We start from the raw sequence: 20413 nt of genomic DNA, 5'->3' as shown, positions 1-20413 counted from the left end.
CGAGGCCTCCTTTGTCCCACTGTGGGACTATGCCTCCCATAGTCCGTTCTGGCACAGAGCAGAGCCCTCCGCAGCCCCTCCCCTGCTCAGTTCACCCCAAAGAAGTAACCTGTGTGGACCCTACTCATGCTAACAAACCAGTGTGCCGGCCACCTCACCTCACTCCCCTACCCCCCACCCCAGCCCCTGGCAGATGCAGCCTCTGCCTGCCCCTTGGGAAATGTCCATTACCTACATGAGGGAACTCCCAGCGCCAGTGGGTCTTCCTGGTGAGAACACCAACGTCGGTCCCAGGAGTCTGCTCTGGAAATCTGCAAAGAGCCAGCAAGTCCTGGGGTGTGTGCAGAAGGGGAAAGGATAGATGCCTTATACCCCAGAGCTGTATTTTGTCACTTGGGCCTTGATGCTACTTCTCAAAAAGCTTTCACAAAGACAGCCCCATCAGCTTCTGGCCCCATTCCTCTCTCCCTGGGGCTCCAGCCCAGCAAAAGAGGCTGGACTGGAATTGGTTTCGACATCCCCTCCCTAGTTCTCTGTCCTTACTCCATTGTCTAGCACCAAGTCCCTTCCTCCTCTAGCCAAAAACCCAAAAGCTCCCAGACACAGGTCAAGCAAATACAGAGGCTTTCTCACATATCCTATCAGCCAGACACAGAATCCCACTATAAGATAGAAAACTGTCCCTCAGAATTGAAACACTGGAATCAAAAGAGCAAGTCTGCTCCTCTGTTCTTTCAGAGATCAATTCACGGTGAGGTCAATTCTTCTTTCCTTTTCTGAATGATCCCCTCCAACTTCTAAATCTACCAATTTTTGGTGGTCTGCTGGCAGTGGCGTTTTCCCTCCCTCCCTCCCTTCCTTCCATCGTTCATTGGTGTATTCTTTGCTTCAATCTGTGGAATAGCAAATCCCATTTCCAAAGGCTTATTTCTTAGACCCTGACATACTTTCAACTTGATCTGTGTTGTGATCTTGGTCATATCTAATTCTCTATGCCTCAGTTTTTTCATCTTTAAAACAAGGATAAAAATACCTACCCCCCCCATATATGCATGTAAAGAACTAGATATAATACAAAGCACATAAGAAGTGCTTGATGAATAGTAGCCGTTAATATTATCTAAACTTCATTTACATATACACATAAAATGAGATATATTTATGTATAATGGATATATATACATATACATATATATATATATATGAAATGATTACCACAATAGTTACCACATCCATCACTTCACATAGTTACCTTTCTGTGTGTGTGTGATGAGAATATTTAAGATCTACTCTCTTAGCAACTTTCAAGTATTGTTAACTATAGTCACCTTGCTATACATGAGATCCCAGAACGTATGCATCCTGTAACTGGAAGTTTGTGCCCTTTGACCAATATCTCCCCATTTCTCTCATCCCCCAGCCTCTGGCAACCATCAAACTATGTTTCTGTTTCTATGAGTTCGACTTTTTTAGATTCCACATGTGAGTGAGATCATTTCGGTATTTGTCTTTCTCTGACTTACTTCACTGAGCATAATGCCCTCAAGTTTCATCCATGTTGTCACAAAAGGCAGGATTTCCTTCCTGCTATTTTTTATGACTGAATAATATTTCACTGTGTGTGTGTGTATGAATGTGTATAGATATAGAGACAGTATATAGCTATAGATATATATCTCACATTTTCTTTATCCCATTCATTCATCCACGGACACTTAGGTTGTTTTCAGGTCTTGGCTATTATAAATAATTTTGCAATGAACATGGGGGAGCAGATGTCTCTTCAAGATAGTGATCTGATTTCCTTTGGATATGTACCTAGAAGTGGAATTGCTGGATCATATGGTAGTTCTAGTTTTAAGTTTTTGAGGAACTTCCATACTGTTTCAATTTACATTCCCACTAAAAGTACACAAAGGTTCTCTTTTCTCCATCCACATCGTCTCCAACACTTATCTCTTGTCTTTTTGGATAACAGCCATTCTAACAGGCATGAGGTGATACTTCATTGTGGGTTTGATTGGCATTTCCCTGATGATTAGTGACGCTGAGCACCTTTTCATGTACCTGTTGGCCATTTGTATATCTTCTCTGGAAAAGTGTCTGTTTGGTTCCTCTGCCCATTTTTTAATCAGATTTTTTTTTTTTTGTAATTGAGTTGTATGAATGAATTCCTTACATATTTTGGATATTAACCTCTTCTTTGGATATATGATTTGCAAATATTTTCTCCAATTCTGTAGGCTGCCTTTTCACTTTGTTGATAGTTTCCTTTGCTGTGCAGAAGCTTTTTATTTATATATTGGCTGCATTTGGTCTTTGTTTCTGCACGCGGGCTTTCTCTAGTTGTGGCGAGCAGGAGCTACCCTTAGTCGCGGTGCACGGGTTTCTCATTGTGGTGGCTTCTCTTGTTGTGGAACACGGGCCCTAGAGTGCATGAGCTTCTGTAGTTGTGGCTCGCTGGCTTAGTTGCTCCACGGCAGGTGAGATCTTCCCAAACCAGGGATCGAACCTGTGTCCCCTGCATTGGCAGGCAGATGCTTAACCACTGCGCCACCAGTGAAGTCCCTGTACAGAAGCTTTTTAGTTTGATGTACTCTCACTTGTTTACTCTGAGCTTTTATTGCTTGTGCTTTTGGTGTCATAGCCAAAAAAATCATTGCTAAAATCAATGTCAAGGAGTTTTCCCCTGTTTTCCTCTAGGAGCTTTATAGTTTCAGGTCTTACATTTAGGTCTTTAATCCATTTTGAGTTAATCTTTTTTTTTTTTTTGAAGTATAGTTGATTTACAATGTTTCAGTGTACAGCAAAGTGATTCAGTCATATATATATTATTTTTCAGATTCTTTTCCATTATAGGTATTACAAGATATTGAATATAGCTCCCTGTGCTATACAGTAGTTCCTTGTTTTTTATTTTATATATTGTAGTATGTATCTGTTAATCCCAAATTCCTATTTATCCCCCCCTCACTTTCCCCGTTGGTAACCATAAATTTGTTTTCGATGTCTGGGAGTCGAGTTAATTTTTGTGAGTCTGAACTTAAAAAGAAATTCATCTTTGACATCCTTAGCCATTTCACTCAGCTATTACCCAGCTAAATGCTACCAAACAAATACCATTTCTCTTGGAAGCATCACTACTTGTTGTAACAACCTTTTTGGAGCCATAGCTTTATTTTATTTAATTCTTCCCTCCTTTATCAGGACTCTTCCCAATAGGAAGTGGTTCACCATTTCAATCATTCATTCATTTACCAAACACAGGGTATTTAAACAAATATTTACCAAACACAGGGTAGATGCTAAGGATGCAGTGGGGAGCAAACAGCAAAACAATTTAGGGCTCCTAGTCTGAGGTGTGGACCCACATCACGGTTCATAAAGGGAATGAAAGCAAGGCCAAGAACAGGGAGCATCTCACCTAGCATCTCAGAAAACTGTGACCCAAGTCACTGTGCGAAGGCTTTGATGCTGAGAAGGGATTTAGGTAAAGTAAATGCAGAAGGGCTGAGAGTGCCTGAGATTCAGGCAGAAAAAGAGTAAACACGGTTAAAGCAAGTAAGCAAGCAAAACTCCCCAAAGAAGCACACACAAAAAGCTTCGCAGACTCTCCCTATCTTGGTCTGAGGAGTTAGCAGGTGAATCTGGTGAGAGGGCGGTGAACCCCGATCTCCAGCGGCTGCGGAGGGGACCGACTGGACGCTGCGGGGATGGAGGCCTCGGGTCAGGGTCCCACCCGCCGCTGTTCCGAGTCAGGCGTCTCCTCTGCGCCCTGGAACCGCGGCGCCTGGGCGCCCGGGTGTCCAGCGAGGCCGGGGACTCGCCCCGCCTGGTCCGCAGAGCGAGGCCGTGGGTGGCAGGGGTGGCGGCCCCGCCCCGGGAAAGGCGGGCCTGGCCCGGCGTATTTGAGGCGCAGAGCCGGCCGCCGCCCAGCCAGGACGACAGCACCTCTGCCGAAGCCACCCCCGCAGCGCGCGAGCTAGTGCCGAGGCGTCGGGTGAGTGGCGCGGGGCGCCGGGACTGGGGCGCGCACGGGCTTGCTGGCGGCTGAGCCTGTCAGGGCGAGGGCGCCCGGGCGCTGCTCGGTGCGCGGCCGGGGCTTGACTTCCTGGAGGCCCGCGGGAGGGGGTCGCCGAGAAGGGAGAGCGGAGTCTGAGACTCGGGGAAAGTTAGCAACGCCTTACAAGGACTCACCTGCATTTACTCGAGGCGGACGGGTGTGTTACCCTCTGAGGCGACTGGGAGGCTCAGCCCCGGCGTCGCGCCGTCCCGTCGTCGGCCGCCCAGGGCCGCCGGCGGTGAGCGGCGGGCGCGCGCGCATCACCCCAGCCGCGCGCTCCAGCTGGGCGGGAGGAAGCAGGCCTTCCAGCCCCCAGTCCACAGAGGGTACTGCTCCCGGACTCTGTCGGGCGGCTCCACGACCCCTGACTTGGCTGTCGACCACTTGATCTTGCTGTGGGATGGGAATGCGCCCTGCTACCTGGCCAGCAGGGTCAAGGGCTGCAGCCTCTCTCAGGATGCTGATCCCGTAGAAAAGGGTGCTGCCCCAAGGCTGAGTGGACATGTGCCCGGCTTGACAAAGACCGTACACCCTCAGTTTTTGCAAATCAGTGACTCATCCCTGTCCAGGTTTGGGCATTAACGATCTGTGCCGGGGATATGTGGGGTGTGGCACAATGTTGGTCCCAGGGTGCAGAGGCCTAGCTGAGGCGGGGGTGGGGAGGCTTTTCAAACATGTTTGAGCATTTATTCTGGATTGTGAGTTGCTCAAATAAAAGCACTAAAATGCATGCATTTTGAGGAGTAAGAGCTCAGGGACACAGGGCTTGAGGCCGTGCCTTAGGCTTCATTCATGCCCTCCCCTTAGCGATTCCTATTCCAGATACCGTGGAATATTTGTAAACTGACTCCTGGGAGTTGGGTTGCTGGACAATGAGGACAGTTGGACCTCAGTGACCCAGTCTGTTTCTAGGATTCTGGAAAGGGAATGGAAGAAAGGCTCATTTAGTTCTGAAGAAAATGATAGCAATGAAAATTGACCTCTTGGCACAGAGCATGAGAGAAAATTTTCACCAGCTTCCAAAATTCTGACTCATTTGCCTCAAGTTTATCTTTCATACTAGGAAATTGTTTCCATAAAAGTTAAAGTTTAATAATAAAAATTTATTGTTCCACAGTAGTCTCCTTTTCAGACATTGACTTTGAATCCCTAGAGGAGAGTCTTTCAATCCTTTGATGGCTATGCCTCATCCTTGATCTATGGGAGATTGGAGCTCTTTCCTAAGTTAATAATGTGTGGGCGTTATACTTAGAATCAGCATTTACTTCATATTCTTGGGAGAAGTTTGATGATGGGTCTTGAATGTTTTGAGCTTAGAAATATTAGGTGGTACCTCACCAGGTTACATAAGAAGCAGAAAAGAAGGAGCATTGACCCCAAAAGCTAGTTTTTTGGGGGGTTTTTTTGTTTTTTTTTTTTGCGGTACGCGGGCCTCTCACTGCTGTGGCCTCTCCCGTTGCGGAGCACAGGCTCCGGACGCGCAGGCCCAGCGGCCATGGCTCACGGACCCAGCCGCCCCGCGGCATGTGGGATCCTCCCCGACCGGGGCACGAACCCGCGTCCCCTGCATCAGCAGGCGGACTCTGCGCCACCAGGGAAGCCCTGGTTTTTTTTTAAGACATGCTTTTCTTTTGTAAGTCACCAATGCCTTTTTAATTTTTATTTATTTATTTAAATTTATTTATTTTATTTATTTATTTTTGGCTGTGTTGGGTCTTCGTTGCTGTGCGCGGGCTTTCTCTAGTTGCAGCGAGCGGGGGCTACTCTGCGGTGCACGGGCTTCTCATTGCGGTGGCTTCTCTTGTTGTGGAGCACGGGCTCTAGAGCGCAGGCTCAGTAGTTGTGGCGCACGGGCTTAGTTGTTTCGCGGCATGTGTGATCTTCCCGGACCAGGGCTCGAATCCGTGCCCCCTGCATTGACAGGCGGACTCTTAACCACTGCTCCACCAGGGAAGTGCAAAAGCTAGTTTTAAAAAAAATGGAATAGCAAATTTCACTCTGTTGAGGGGTCCTTAATCAATGACATTTTGCTATGCCACAAATATGCAGAAGTGCTTTATAAAGACTTTTTACTTACTGCTAGTGAGGTCAAAGGCCAATATTGGTCTCACCTGTGATTTAGATACTGTTTGCCTAGAACCTTCATCAGTCAGACTCTAAATTTTAACTGTAATACAGATATTTATTCATATAGTAAAACTTGAGACTCTTATGTTACCTTAAATACCAGTTGGCTTGTAAACTTCATATACCTGAGACTCATAGTAACTGATCTAAAACTTAGCCTCTCTTTCCTGTGATAGTTTGGGACACAGGCTTCTCCGAGGACAGCTAGTTAACATTTTGTGTCTGGTGCCTGAATGGGTTCTTCTCATTAAATTCTGAGTGGTAAGCCTGCCAGGGCAGTAATTCCAATGTGCTGCTGACTAAGTATCATGTGTTCTCTCTTGACTGATGTTCAGCTTTTCCATAAGGGAAAAAAAAATCAGTAACTGAGAGGCACAAAGTAACTTTACCTTCCTTGATGCTGAGGAACAATGATGAAAAAGAAATCCTAGTAAAGGACCAGTTTCCTTTATTCTAACCAGCATCATTGAATTTGGCTTTGGTAAGTGAGCGTTCCTCAAGGCCTGTTCTGTGTTTCTGTAAGTCCAGGACGTAGACTGCCTGTCCTGTGTTCTTTGGGGAGGAGTGTGGGCAGTGCTTGGGGTTCTGAGGAAATACGTTTGTGATCTACTTCCCTTACAGCTCGTATAAAAGTTGGGGCCCTTCGTGGGCAGAAATTTCAGAAGTGCTCCTGGGAACCCTGGCAACTGAATTAATTGCTGCATGGGCCTAGAATAGCTTAGTACAGTGGATAGCTACTCTTTATTGAAGGGCAGAGCTGCAATTAACAACCGATTAAAGTGGCCTGCGTTCTGACTCATGTTTCAATTCCTTATTCCAAAGCAATACTGAACTACTTTCTGTAGGTTTTTCCAAATGTGAAGACTCAGGTAGTAGTTTTTAAATGTTTTTGTCTTTGACGTAGTGTTTCTATCCTGGCTTTTCAAAATTCTCTGATTCTGGGAATGCCAGAGTTCACAAACCTATAGTACCTGTGGAGTGGGAAGATTTTTTAAATTTTACATTTGATTGTCTGTATAAGCTACTCCTCTAAAAAAAAAAAAGAAAGAAAGAAAGAAAAAAAAAGAAAATTTCTAGGCAAGTAGGGAAGATATTTACCCAAATAGATGTGGGTTTTTTTTTATTCTTTTTTTGGTTCCTTTTTTTGTTTTTAAGTTCTAAGGTTGCTAACCTTGATTTCAAAAGAACATTGGTTAGAACCTGTTTCATCAGAGATCTGATGGTTGGGAGTTGACATAATCAAAACAATGCATACCCAATTTTTGGAAAAGTAAGTTTTATCGGTTTAAATGTGGTTATAATTAGCAAAGTGACTGTGCAAAATGCCATCCTTGTATTCAATATCACTGCACACTGAGTCACCCAGCTAGTTTTCTGACAAAAACATGATTTTTTTTTTAACTTATTCATTTTATTTACTTATTTTTGTCTGCATTGGGTCTTCGTTGCTATGGGCGGGGCTTCTCATTGTGGTAGCGCACAGGCTCAGCTGCTCCACGGCATGTGGGATCTTCCCGGACCAGGGCTCGAACCCATGTCCCCTGCATTGGCAGGAGGATTCTCAACCACTGTGCCACCAGGGAAGTCCCCATGATCTCTTTTTAATTTGTTTACAATTTCAGCATGTTTATGCAGTTCTGAATGTTTAAGCCAGAGAATGAATTTCTAAATGAAGTAACTAACACTTTCGAAGGACTATACTTTAAAATTTCAAAGTGTGAGGTTTTATACTAGTGTAAAATCAGCCTGAATTAGGAGTCAGGATGCTTGGACCCTGGTCCTTGGCCTGCCAATGACAGAATGACTTTGGGTCACCACATTACCTCTCTGAGACTCAGTTTCCTCACCTTTAAAGTGAGGATATTAATTTTTCCCTGTCAATCTCATAAGATTATTATCAGAATCAAAATAGGTAAGGTATGTGAAAGTGCTTTGTAAACTGAAAAGCACCACATAAATGCAGGGTGTCATTATTCTAATGGGCTTGTCTAATGTGTGACAACACAATCCAAACTGTCATCCTTGGTGTCATGTGAAACACAGTAGAAATAAAGTGGAATCTGCTTTGTTTCTTAAATTGTTTGGGGCTAGTCGGAAAATAAACTGAGTATGCTTGAACAGAAACTTTGAAAAGAATAAATGTTACATTTTAGAAATGTAAATGTAAATGTCTTTGTGTGAGTTTCTGGTTATGATCAGCCTTTAAACACATCTAAGTTTAATTGGATTTATGTTAATAAGACACTTTATGAGGCCAATGGAACAGATTTAGCTAGTTTTAACAATTGAAACTACCTTTCTGTTTTTTATTGACTTGCATAGGTACATTTATGTGAGGATACATATGCTAATTAGCCTACACCAGTGGTTCTCAAACCAGGCACAATTTTGCCCTCTTCCCGCTTCCCCCAGGGTTATTTGGCAATGTCTTAAGACATTCTGCATTATCACGATGGTGGGGGAGGGGTGCTACTGGCATCTTGCGTGTTGAAGCCAGGGATGCTGCTGCACGTACTGCAATGCACGGGACAGCCCCTCCCTACAAAGTATCCCACCTGAAATGTCAGTGGTGTGAGGTTGGGAATAGGCCTGAACACAATGGGGATATTTAAAAGAAGTCAAAACACTTACAATGTTATTGCTGAGGCTTTGATACGTTGCCCAGGAGTGTAATCAAAGGAACTAAGCTTTCTGCCCACTATGAAGTTCAAGATTGTTTCCTACTGGCATCCAAAATGAGAAGCTTTATTTTCTTGACTTAAGAAATGTCCTTTCTTTCTCTTTAACAACTCTTAAGTTCTTTCCGGGGTAGCAGCACAGTTTTCAAGGCAGTGGTAGCCTTTTGGGGAAGGAAGCACAGAAGAGCACCTGACTTTTGCTTTAAAAGGTCAAATACTATATACTAAATACAGTGAATATAAGCCCTGGGAGAGTCACCGTGACTTCCTAATCAAATTGCTAGCAGTTTCCATGTTGGAAGATGGGCACAGTGGTAACAGTGACAACCTGAGTGTTTCCAAATATATTTGAGAATGCCCAAATTTTAAAAGAGATGTGCAAAAAGAAAGACAGAGTACTTTATCCTACAGCAGAGTAGGATAAAATATCTGGTGTATAAATAAAGCACACATTAAGTCCTAGGAGGAGGTCTGCCTGTTTGGTTTTTTAACAATAAAATCTAATATTCTACATTTTTAGGACCTATCAAGCAGCCACCATTTACTCAATTATTTTAAGAATAATAATTGAGTAACTATCACAAATAGGCGACTTAAGGAAAAAGAGATTCTGATTGTTCAAGTCCAGGTAATTTTGGCCACAGCACCAGTGATCCTGAGCTGAGAAAACTCACCCAGGCCTGAGGAGTCCAAAGCTACTCTCCTCCCCTCACCGCTAGAGAGCACCCGCAGCGGGAGCAGGTGTAAAACATCGTGTTTGGATGGGGCCTTGGCACAGGGGGAGGAGCCGGAGAAGCAAGAATGATGTCTCGGGGCTACCCTTTGAGGCAGCTGTGGGCAAGGCCAACCCTTTCTGGTAGCATCCTACCCAAAAATATTTTCCTCCACATTGTCTGACTTTTTTTTTTTTTTTTTTTGCGGTACGCGGGCCTCTCACTGTTGTGGCCTCTCCCGTTGCGGAGCACAGGCTCCAGACGCGCAGGCTCAGCAGCCATGGCTCACGGGCCCAGCTGCTCCGCGGCACGTGGGATCTTCGCGGACTGGGTCACGAACCCGAGTCCCCTGCATTGTCAGGCGGACTCTCAACCACTGCGCCACCAGGGAAACCCTGACTTTTTTTTTTTAAACCTTAGTTGTTTGTTATACTGCCAGACATTTCATTTGGAATAACAAGTATCTTTAAAAAAAAAAAGGGAATCATCTTGTGCCCGCCTTTCTTCTTTATTGCTCCACATCACAATCTCACCTTTCCTTCAAGGCTTAGCTCAAGCAACACTGTCTCTTCCCCTGTTAGAAGTCATCGTTCGAGTTGTGACTTCCCACAGCATGCAGTCTGGCTCACAGCGTCCATCACTTGTGACCCCCTTCTGGCCTCTGGACCCTTTGGCCATACATCTTGGTCGATTTCATCTTCAAACCCAGACAGGAGCCACCCGGTGCCTGGCCCAGAGTAGGCATAAATGTGTACAAATGAAGGAATAAATCAACAGCAGCAACTAGGTCTTGGAGGGTGGGGCGGGGAAGGCAAGGATTGTCTTTCAAATCTCAGTAGGAAGAACCAACCGCTTCCTCCCAAAACCCAGAGGAGGGTGTGGGGCTGTTAGAGGGAACCGGAGGGGAGGTGGGTGAGATTAATGCACTGAACACTTTTTATGAGGTGGTAGAAAAAGAACACAGGAAGGAAGGTGAAGGAGGACCAAAAACCCAGGACCGTTTACATTTGTTACCTAGGAAAGGGGCAGAGCATTTTATTCCCCGCTCTCCCACCTGCGTTGGGTCGCCTGGTACTCCCAGGATTCAGGCCACAGGCTAGTGTGATTAGAGTTTAAAGGTATGAGTTAAATAGGGCGTGGTGATCCAGGTGGAGTGCATCTCCGCCCTTTGATGAGACATTTTTGTGGTTCCCCGCTAATGATTTCAGCATATTTGAGGAATAGACTGGCTTGTGTTAGGAGAATGCCTGTACACTGACAAGACCTGCACAACGAGCTGTTTGTGATGTTAAATTCATACGGAAACCAGTGAAATCTTTTAGGATCAATAACCTGTGTTTGTTTGTTTGTTTCTCCTTTCAGGAAAATGGCAGACAGTTTTTCGGTAAGTGTTTTATGTCTGTTTTCCTACCCTAATATGTATACAGTCATGCAGGTTGAAGGTTGTTTTTTTTTAACCACTCAAGTTTTCCTAACTCTCCCACCACTTGGCTTCCTCTGGCCTCACCCGTCCAATGAGGGCTTGTTAGCTGGAGTCTTGTTTTTCCAGCAACAGATTTGGGAAGAAAGCCAGGAAGAGAGAGGCCTGGGCCTCACTAACAGTAACCCCTTTACCCAAGGCCTAGGACAGAAGTGGGTGGATTCCACTGGCAGGAGCTGAGAAACCAGCTGAACAAACGGCAGTGTGGTACAGTCTGAGCATCCTGATTTTTTTTTTTTTAAATCCTGCAGTGCCCTCTACTCCTCCTTTCCCAAATGCTGGAGTAAGAAGCAGCCAAAATAAATTCCTATTAGCATGCTTATGTATTCTCAAATTCCTTAACAGAATGACTCACACCACCTACAGCCAGGAGCTCGAGTTGTTTTCTAAATCCGGTTTACTTTCCGTCATCATCCAGCCCTCTGTTTCTCTCTCCCCCTCCCCCAGACCCCATGGGCTCCCTTCACAGCCTCACTCTGCTGCCCCGATACCAGGTCTGGGGTTGGGTTCCTGATGCAGCAAAGGGTCAGACAATCCTGGCAGATCATATTCAATCAACATAGAAGTTTTTACTGAGTATCTTCCATGTACCACCTAGCACTCTGCTAAATACTGCAGATGTCAGAGAGGGAGAAGGCAGAGTCTCCTCCTGGAGAGAAAGGACACAAACCAACACTGGCACAGCATCTTGCGGTCTATAAAGAGCCGTCCCAAATGCTGCCTCATCTGTTCCTCACAACAATCACATGAGATAAGATCATTATCCCTGTTACACAGACAAAAACACTAAGTCCTGTACAAGTGGCATGATGGCTCCAAGGGTTTGGGGCTCTTGAAGGATGGCGCTGGATTTCAAACCAGATATTGTGATTCCACATCCCTGTGTACAAGGCAGCTTCTCTGATACGAGCCTGGATGCCACTAAGTGGTGACTAACCTGGTGCACCTGAAGTGCAGTAGACATCCAGCCAAGGGAAGGCCAAGGCAACCAGCGCCAGCTTGGTGGAGGTTTTCCAGCCCACATGCATCTTGATTTTCATGATTGTTTTTCTCGTGTCAGAAAGTATGTGCTTTTACACAGAGGATGGCTAGCTCCTGACTTTAGCAAATTACGAAAAGGCAACCCTTAATGATCTGAGACGATGGGAAGCAAGAATAGAGTGATCAAACATGTATAATCCTAAAGTCTAATTTTAGTCTTAGGAACTCAAAACTAATAGGTGGAGGAAATTTTATTGATATGAATTTCATATCTTCAGCATGTCGCTCTAATTCTTAGATCACATATTCCTGAAAATTCTGTTGTGGTGAATGTCTTTCATCCTGTAACTGTTTATGTCTTTCTTTCCAGCTTAATGATGCCTTATCTGGGTCTGGAAACCCAAACCCTCAAGGATGGCCTGGTCCATGGGGAAACCAGCCTGCTGGGGCAGGAGGCTACCCGGGAGCATCCTATCCTGGGGCCTACCCTGGCCAGGTACCACCCGGCCCCTACCCTGGCCAGGGGTTACCCCCAGGGGTAACCCCTCCTGGGGGTTACCCAGGCCAGGCACCTCCAGGGGCCTACCCTGGCCCAACTGCACCTGGTTATCCTGGACCAACTGCACCAGGTGCCTACCCTGGGCCTGGGGTCTACCCACCTCCTGTACAGCCAAGTGCTCCTGGAGCCTACCCTGCTGCTGGCCCTTATGGCGTCCCCTCTGGACCCCTGGTAAGATGGTGTTAGTCATTTCGTATGCTTGACTGTGATCAGGACAAAGCTAATGAAGCCCGTAGCAGTTGTCTGGAGCGGTGGTGCCATCACTTTGAGGTGCTGTGGCTGGGAGCTGGCTCTGGGTACTGACCTGCAAAGGGCTCCTGGGAGAGCTGAAGCTTTAAACTCACTGCTTACAGCTGCTTTGCAAGGACCAGCCACAGTGTATGTTGGTCCAGTAGAAAAAATTGCTGCTCATGTTGCGTTCAGTATGTGTAGTGTTAAAGAGAAGCTAGTGCATCTTTTGAAGGCATCTGTAAAGCAGCTTTAATATAAATCAAGTTAAGATCATAGCAATGGGGGAAGTTTTGGTTATTATTATGAATAAACACTGAGTATATAACATGTGCCAGCTGTGTGCTTCTACATGGATGATCTCATTCAACCCCATAAGCACCCTCTAAGATACTGTTATCCCCACTTCACAAATGAGGAAATGGGGCAATAAAGAGTTATACAACTTCCCATGGTCATAGAGGGAACCTTTGGGGGAACCACGGTAATCGGGTTTTTAAAAACCTTCTAAAGATAATTTTGTCATCTAAGGATTAAATTTTCACTTACATTAAAACCCATTTTAATAAATGAGTTCTAAGCATAAAACTCTGTGGGGCTCCAGCCACATCTCAGACACAGACCCTTCCCTTCCAAATAGTGTAGTTGGGAGAAAAGATACAGATATGAGGAAAGAGTTCAATAGCACAGGACTACTGAGTTCCGGGAGGAAGCACAGGACTACTACAGATCAGACAGATCAGTGCTAGAGAGAAAAGACTTGGGTGATGGTCGAACCCAGGGGGAAACAATTTTACAGGAAAAAGAGAAGAGGCCAAGGACAGAGCATTGGGAATATTTATAGCACCTTGAACATAGAAGGTCAAGAAATATTTGTAAAATGAACTGGGGAAGGTATTAATTGGAAAGTGTCCATTCTACAAATATCAAGTACCTGCCACATTCGAAGCACTCCTCAGGGCCTTGTGTGAGTGGAACATAGGGGGCCTCAGAAGCCCAGAAGGTACCACAGTGCCTGCCCACAGGGAGCAGAACAACCTGACAGAGAATGTTATATGACAAGGGTCTTTCCAGAAAATAGGTCAAGTGGATGAGTTATAGATTGGGCTGGGCCTTGTCATGAGAGACACAGTGCTCCGAAAGGGAACATGTTCTGCCTTTGGCACCAATTAACGGATGGCCTTATTCTCGATTATTAGCTGCAGTTGTGTAGGGCGCCTTCTCTCTTCAGGCCCTGGGCAAGGTGGCCTGAGAGTCTGAAAAGATGGCTAAAGTAGGATTATGTGTTATTCACACATATTAAAAGCGGTTGAACTTTAGCGATATCTTTTTCTTTCTTGCCTCAAGAAAACATGACTCTTTATTGATATATATATATATATTTTTTTTAATTGTCAGAATGTGCCTTATGACCTGCCTTTTTCTGGAGGAGTCATGCCTCGCATGCTGATAACAATCCTGGGCACAGTAAAGCCCGATGCAAACAGGTAAAGAGCAAAGTCAGCAAGTCTAACATATTTACTGATTGCTTTTGGAATAAAGGGTGATCTGTTTTGAATTTTGATAGAGTTTTTAAAATTGCACATTTAGAATCTTGGCTATACCATAGTTTGGGATTTCCCCATAAATCAATATGCATTCCCACCAAGAAGACAAGGTTTCCCTCACTAAATCTTGTGTTTCTCCCAGAACCAGAATAAAACAGAGTTCTACTTTGTGAGGACAAAGAGGAAGAGCAGGAAAACCCATTCTGTTGGTTCTTCTAGGCAGTGAAAGCCTTAGAATTAAAGGAAAGTAGAGCCTTTGTAATGTAATGTTTGGCCATCCCTCCACCTCTGAGCCATAGGTTGTCTAAAACACAAAGCCCATCAAAAATTAGGGTCAGGGACTTCCATGGTGGTTCAGGGGCGAAGACTCCATGCTCCCAATGCAGGGGGCCGGGGTTTGATCCCTGGTCAGGGAACTAGATCCCACATACCTCAACTAAGAGTTCTCAGGTTACAACTAAAAAAGATCCCACATGCCACAGCTGAAAGATCCTGCATGTCGCAACGAAGATTATGCGTGCCGCAACTAAGACCCGGTGCAGCCAAATAAATAAATATAAAAAAAAAAAAACTAGGGTCAAAGACAAAAAGATGTCTAGTTGATCTGAGAGCTTAAATATTATACCTCTCGGGGCTTCCCAGGTGGCGCAGTGGTTGAGAGTCCGCCTGCCGATGCAGGGGACACGGGTTCGTGCCCCGGTCCCGGAGGATCCCACATGCCGCGGAGCGGCTGGGCCCGTGAGCCATGGCCGCTGAGCCTGCGCGTCCGGAGCCTGTTGCTCCGCAACGGGATAGGCCCGCGTACCGCAGGGAAAAAAAAAAAAAAAAAAACAATTATACCTCTCTGTCCTCATAGTGGTACAAATCTCCCTGCAGTTGTGCAGGTCTTGGTGCACTCTCAGATTTGTGAGCTTGGCCGCCATTTCCGTCTTCATACCGGGTGAAACAGCAGAGTCACAGATTCCCACGTGTCGGCCTGGTCTACAGATGATAAGTGACAAGGTGGGGAACCCCAGTCTTCTGAGTAGACACTGTTTACTTAAAAAGTTTGAAAAGACTCTGCAAGTTAAAGACTTTGTAAAAATAAGTCAGCCTCTGCCATTGGTACTGGTGGGGTGAGCTCGGGGCGGGTAAGACTTTGAACTCACTTAGGAAAATCCATGCTGATTTACGGGCTGCCCTGGGATGCTTGGCTCTGGTTATCACCACTGGTTATATTTATATATAATACAAGCAGGCTAGGGCTATCCTGAAGCTGTTCAGTATGTCTGTCCTTGAGGTTAGTAGTACTATTAAAGCTCCTAGATTAATATCTGTTTCTGGGTCTTATAGACAGGACACAAAAGGTACAAATTCCAGCTGTGTACACAGGTTTATTTAAGAATCTATAAACAGCCCCTGTGAGTGCCTGTCATCTTGATCCGCGTGAATCGGCAGGAGCAACCTCCTCTGTTACCAGGAGGTGGACTCAGATTCTGATCTGATCGTTTTACATTCAGCTAACCAGTTCACTCCACCTCCAGCCAGCCTGCTCTGGTTCTACGTGGTAGTCACTACCCTAAGCCAGCTCTTCCTTCCACACAGCCTATACAGCTTCTCTCAGCACAATACTTCCCTACATAATAAAGCTTGTCTCACAGCAAGTTACACAACATATATATCCTCTGCCTGTGTCCTTATCCATCTTGCCTCCCAAAATAACATAGGACCCAGCGCCCTGATCCTCTGCAGACAGCACTCACGATTTGGTAATATCTGCTCTCCTCCTGCTGCAGCTGCTGTCACGCAGGACCACACTGGTATCTTTGCCTTATTTATGACTGTTGCACTAAAAAGGTTAGTTCCAATAACAATAGAGATGTCGACTGAGACTGTGGCAGGTCAAAACCAATTTTGGTTGAAACGATTAGGGTGGTAGTAAACTGAGAAATGTATTGCTTTGATCTGCAAAATCTATGTGAGCAGTTACATGAAAGAAAACGTACGGCGGTAGAGTTGACAATTATCTTCCTTTTCACTGCTGAGAAAATACAAGCATTGCATATTTAGTCAAATACAACTTCTATTGCCATTTGACCATATTGGTCCTTTCCCTGTGAATTTAATCATTGGTGGTTGTATGTGTCTGTTACTGGGTGAATTAAATACCCAAGGAATCATTGTTAGTAGGTCTAGAAAGCAGACCTTGCTTTTTTAAAAAAAATTTTACTCAATTGAATTTTCTTTTTTAAAAAATTTATTTTTGGCTGCATTGGGTCTTTGTTGCTGCGCACAGGCTTTCTCTAGTTGTGGTGCACGAGCTTCTCATTGCGGTGGCTTCTCTTGTTGTGGAGCACGGGCTCTAGGCACCCATAGTTGTGGCACGTGGGTTCTAGAGCACAGCCTCAGTAGCTGTGGCGCACGGGCTTAGTTGCTCCACGGCACGTGGGATCTTCCCAGACCAGGGCTCGAACCCGTGTCCCCTGCATTGGCAGGCGGATTCTTAACCACTGCACCACCAGGGAAAAAAAATAGAACGCTTCATGAATTTGCGTGTCATCCTTGCCCAGGGGCCATGCTAATCTTCTCTGTATCGTTCCAATTTTAGTATATGTGCGGCCGAAGCGAGCACACCTTGACTGTTTCATGTGTAGAGAGTAAAAAGAGAATTACAGCTGAATAGAAGGATATGACCAAAGACAACGAGGCCAAAAAACTCAACCCATATTGTCTTGTTTACTTTGAGATACTGTGGTAGTACATCGAATACAGTAGTCCCCCCTTATCTGAGGTTTCGCTTTCCACGATTTCAGTTACCCAGGGTCAATCGCGGTCTGAAAATATTAAATGGAAATTCCCAGAAATAAGCAGTTCATAAGTTTTAAGTTGCCACCGTTGTGAGCAGCATGGTGAAATCTCACGCTGTCCAGCCCCATCCTGCCCAGTATGTGAAATCATCCCTTTGTGCAGCAATATCTGGCCTATTAGTCACTTAGTAGCTCTCCGTTTTCAGATCCATTGTCGTGGTACCCTGGTGCTTGTGTCCAAGTAACCTTTTACTTAATAATGACCCCCAAAGCAAGAGTAGTGATGCTGGCAATTCATATATGCCAAAGAGAAGCTATAAAAGGCTCCTTTTAAGTGAAAAAGGTAAGGTTCTTGACTTAATGGAAAGAAAAAAAATTGTATGCTGAGGTTGCTAAGATCTATAGTAAGTACAAATCTTCTGTCCATGAAATTGTGAGAAAGGAAAGAAACTCATGCTAGTTTTTTTTTTCCTGTCATACCTCAAACTGCAAAAGTTACAGCCCCAGTGCATAAGTGCTTAGTTCAGATGGAAAAGGCATTAAATGTGTACAATATTTTGAAAGACAACATTCACATGACTTTTACAACAGTATATTGCTGTAATTGTTCTATTTTATTATTAATCTCTTACTGTACCTAATTTATAAATTAAACTTTATCATAGGTATACATGTATAGGAAAAAAGTGTGCGTGGATAGCTAGCCAGCTAGCTAGCTAGCTAAATAGATGTTTGGTTCGGTACTATCCATGGTTTCAGGCATCCAATGGGGTCTTAGAACATACCCTCTGCACATAAAGTGGAACTACTGTACTTGGCCCAGTATACTTTCCAGTTTGAACCCATTCTCTGGTTTATTTGCTTTCTGTTTAGAAATTTTTCCTGTATTTTATAAATGATTTGCTCTTTAGAAAATTTTATGTTCTTCACTTGATACAAATGTACAACTTGAATAATTTTACTAACTCTGGTCTTTGGTTTAAAACAGACTTGCTTTAGATTTCAAGACAGGAAATGATGTCGCCTTCCACTTTAACCCACGCTTCAATGAGGACAACAGGAAAGTCATCGTTTGCAATTCGAAGCTTAATAATAACTGGGGGAAGGAAGAAAGACAGACGGTTTTCCCATTTGAAAGTGGTAAACCTTTCAAAGTAAGTTATTGCTACTATTACAATGATAATGTATATTTCTCATGGGGAATCACTCTTAAACCACAATGCACTGGAAATGAATTTTCATCAGCTGTCCTGGGACACCTAACCAGTACATCTGCTCTCCATACCAGGGGACAGGTCTCAGAAATAGTGGCACTCTCCCCAACTCCATTCAGGCACCTTACCATCACCCGTTACCACCCTTCTGAGTTTAAGCTTTTCTGGAAGTGAGAAAAATAGCATCTTTAATAAAAAAAGTAGAGAGTCTTTATGGTACAGTTGGGCTGAGACTTAATTCCTCAAAACAACATAGTTAGCATGGCAATCAAAACGAAATATTGGATTTCCCTGGTGGTCCAGTGGTTAAGACTCCATGCTTCCAATGCAGGGGGCGTGAGTTCAATCCCTGGTTGGGGAACTAAGATCCCACATGCCGTGTGGCATAGTCAAAAAAAATTTAAAAACCTAAAATTTTTAAATTCTAAAAGTAATACATACTTGTTTTATGAAAAGAAAAATTTATAGATTTTTAAAAATTAACTAAAAAGTCCTCCATCCTTTACTGCTTCCCCCATCCTCACAAAGGTTTCAACATGAGTAATTTTCCAGTGTTTTCTATGACAAGCAACACACTTTTCATTTTTAAGCACTGCTTCACAAATATTTATTAGGTCCACAGTATCAGGTAAGGGTTGACTATAGATTGGGTCATAAAACAGCTAGACCGGGCTTCCCTGGTGGCGCAGTGGTTGAGAATCCACCTGCCAATGAAGGGGACACGGGTTCGATCCCTAGCCCAGGAAGATCCCACATGCTGCGGAGCACCTAAGCCCGTGTGCCACAACTACTGAGCCTGTGCTCTAGAGCCCATGAGCCACAACTACTGAAGCCCATGGGCCTAGAGCCCGTGCTCCGCAGCAAGAGAAGACACCACAGTGAGAAGCCCGTGAACCACAACGAAGAGTAGCCCCCGCTCGCCGCAACTAGAGAAAGCCTGTGCGTAAAAACGAAGACCCAACACAGCCACATATAAAAATAAGTAAATTAATTAAAAAAAAAACAGCTAGACCGCCAGCTCAAGGGCAGGGTCTAACAGGGACCATATTCTACATTTGGTGGACATCTTTCCTTATGAGAACATTGCCACCTAATAGTACTTCATTGTTCAGATGTGTAATAATTCAGCCTGTACCCTACTGATGAAAATTTGGAGTATGGAAATATTCCAAACAAGTAAAACGGGAAAGTTTTATTTATTTTACTAAAATACTGTGATAACTATCCTTATAAATCTTTGCTTCCTAGAATAACTTTACTCAAAGAATATACATGTTTAAAATTTAGATAAGGATATTGCCAAAGTGCTGCTTCCAAAAGGATGTAAGGATTAACACATCCTCTAACTACTGGGAGAGTATGTTTCCCCTACTCTTGCCAAAACTGGTTATTATCAATCTTCATAACATTTGCCACTCTAAGTAGAGGATTCCTATTTTAGCATTTACTTTTATTTTTAGTTTTAGGTGGTTGAGGCCATCCAAAAACTTTACCTAATCTTTTCCTCTGTGGCTTCAACTATATATCCTTCTAAAAATTTTATCATTTTGTTTTGTTTAAATCTTGAATAAGTTGGAGTTTATTTTTGCTGTAAAGTTACTTTTTCTGACTTTAATTAGTTCTACAATTGATCATAAAGGTGAAATGCTGGACATCCTGAGCTCAGGCCACACTGGTTTTGTGATGAATGGGCATTCCTAACAGTTTTGTGTACGTGCCATTTCAGATACAAGTCCTGGTTGAAGCTGACCACTTCAAGGTTGCGGTCAATGATGCTCACTTGTTGCAGTACAATCATCGGGTGAAAAATCTCGGGGAAATCAGCAAACTGGGAATTTCTGGTGACATAAATCTCACCAGTGCTTCGCACACCATGATATAAAGGGGCAGATACTTTTTAAAGAAATGAAACTGAATGTAAACCTTACACATTTAAAAGTTTCATGTTCACTATGAGTGAAAAATTTTACCTTTATTCATCAATGTCCTCCTTGCAAATCATCCATTTAATAAAGAGTTACCTGTCTTCACATGTCA

General features: G+C 44.2%; 1 protein-coding gene, 1 long non-coding RNA gene and 1 other non-coding gene across 4 annotated transcripts in view; 1 reads left to right on the top strand and 2 right to left on the bottom strand.

Annotated features, from left to right (window-relative positions):
- The window catches only part of LOC117311046 (uncharacterized), a 22584-nt gene extending 17970 nt beyond the window's left edge, over positions 1-4614 (bottom strand). Inside the window, exons 1-2 of one of the 2 annotated variants that reach the window (XR_012329973.1) lie at positions 4198-4614; positions 232-331 (exon numbers count right to left, since the gene is read on the bottom strand). This is a non-coding gene — a long non-coding RNA (uncharacterized lncRNA). The remainder of the gene's footprint in view (positions 1-231; positions 332-4197) is intronic. The other variant, XR_012329974.1, reaches the window with a different exon arrangement.
- LGALS3 (galectin 3) lies at positions 3863-20413 on the top strand. The gene is made up of 6 exons (XM_019923817.3): positions 3863-4000; positions 10944-10965; positions 12413-12772; positions 14228-14316; positions 18151-18316; positions 20103-20413. Exons 2-6 carry the CDS (start codon positions 10948-10950, stop codon positions 20256-20258), a joined length of 789 nt encoding a protein of 262 aa, XP_019779376.1. The 5' UTR covers positions 3863-4000; positions 10944-10947; the 3' UTR covers positions 20259-20413.
- On the bottom strand, positions 16881-16989 carry LOC117311516 (U6 spliceosomal RNA). Its single transcript, XR_004525711.1, has one exon. It is a non-coding gene; the product is annotated as a U6 spliceosomal RNA (small nuclear RNA).

The sequence above is a fragment of the Tursiops truncatus genome, chromosome 2 (genome assembly GCF_011762595.2).
Source record: "Tursiops truncatus isolate mTurTru1 chromosome 2, mTurTru1.mat.Y, whole genome shotgun sequence".
Taxonomy (NCBI): Eukaryota; Metazoa; Chordata; class Mammalia; order Artiodactyla; family Delphinidae; genus Tursiops; species Tursiops truncatus.
This window is presented reverse-complemented; position numbering and strand designations above follow the sequence as displayed.

What these genes read in the sequence shown, in the direction of transcription:
- LGALS3 (XM_019923817.3), top strand. An exon ending in GCGTCCCCTCTGGACCCCTG is followed by an intron (nt 12,773 to 14,227) that starts GTAAGATGGTGT and finishes TTTAATTGTCAG; the next exon opens with AATGTGCCTTATGACCTGCC. An exon ending in GTAAAGCCCGATGCAAACAG is followed by an intron (nt 14,317 to 18,150) that starts GTAAAGAGCAAA and finishes GGTTTAAAACAG; the next exon opens with ACTTGCTTTAGATTTCAAGA.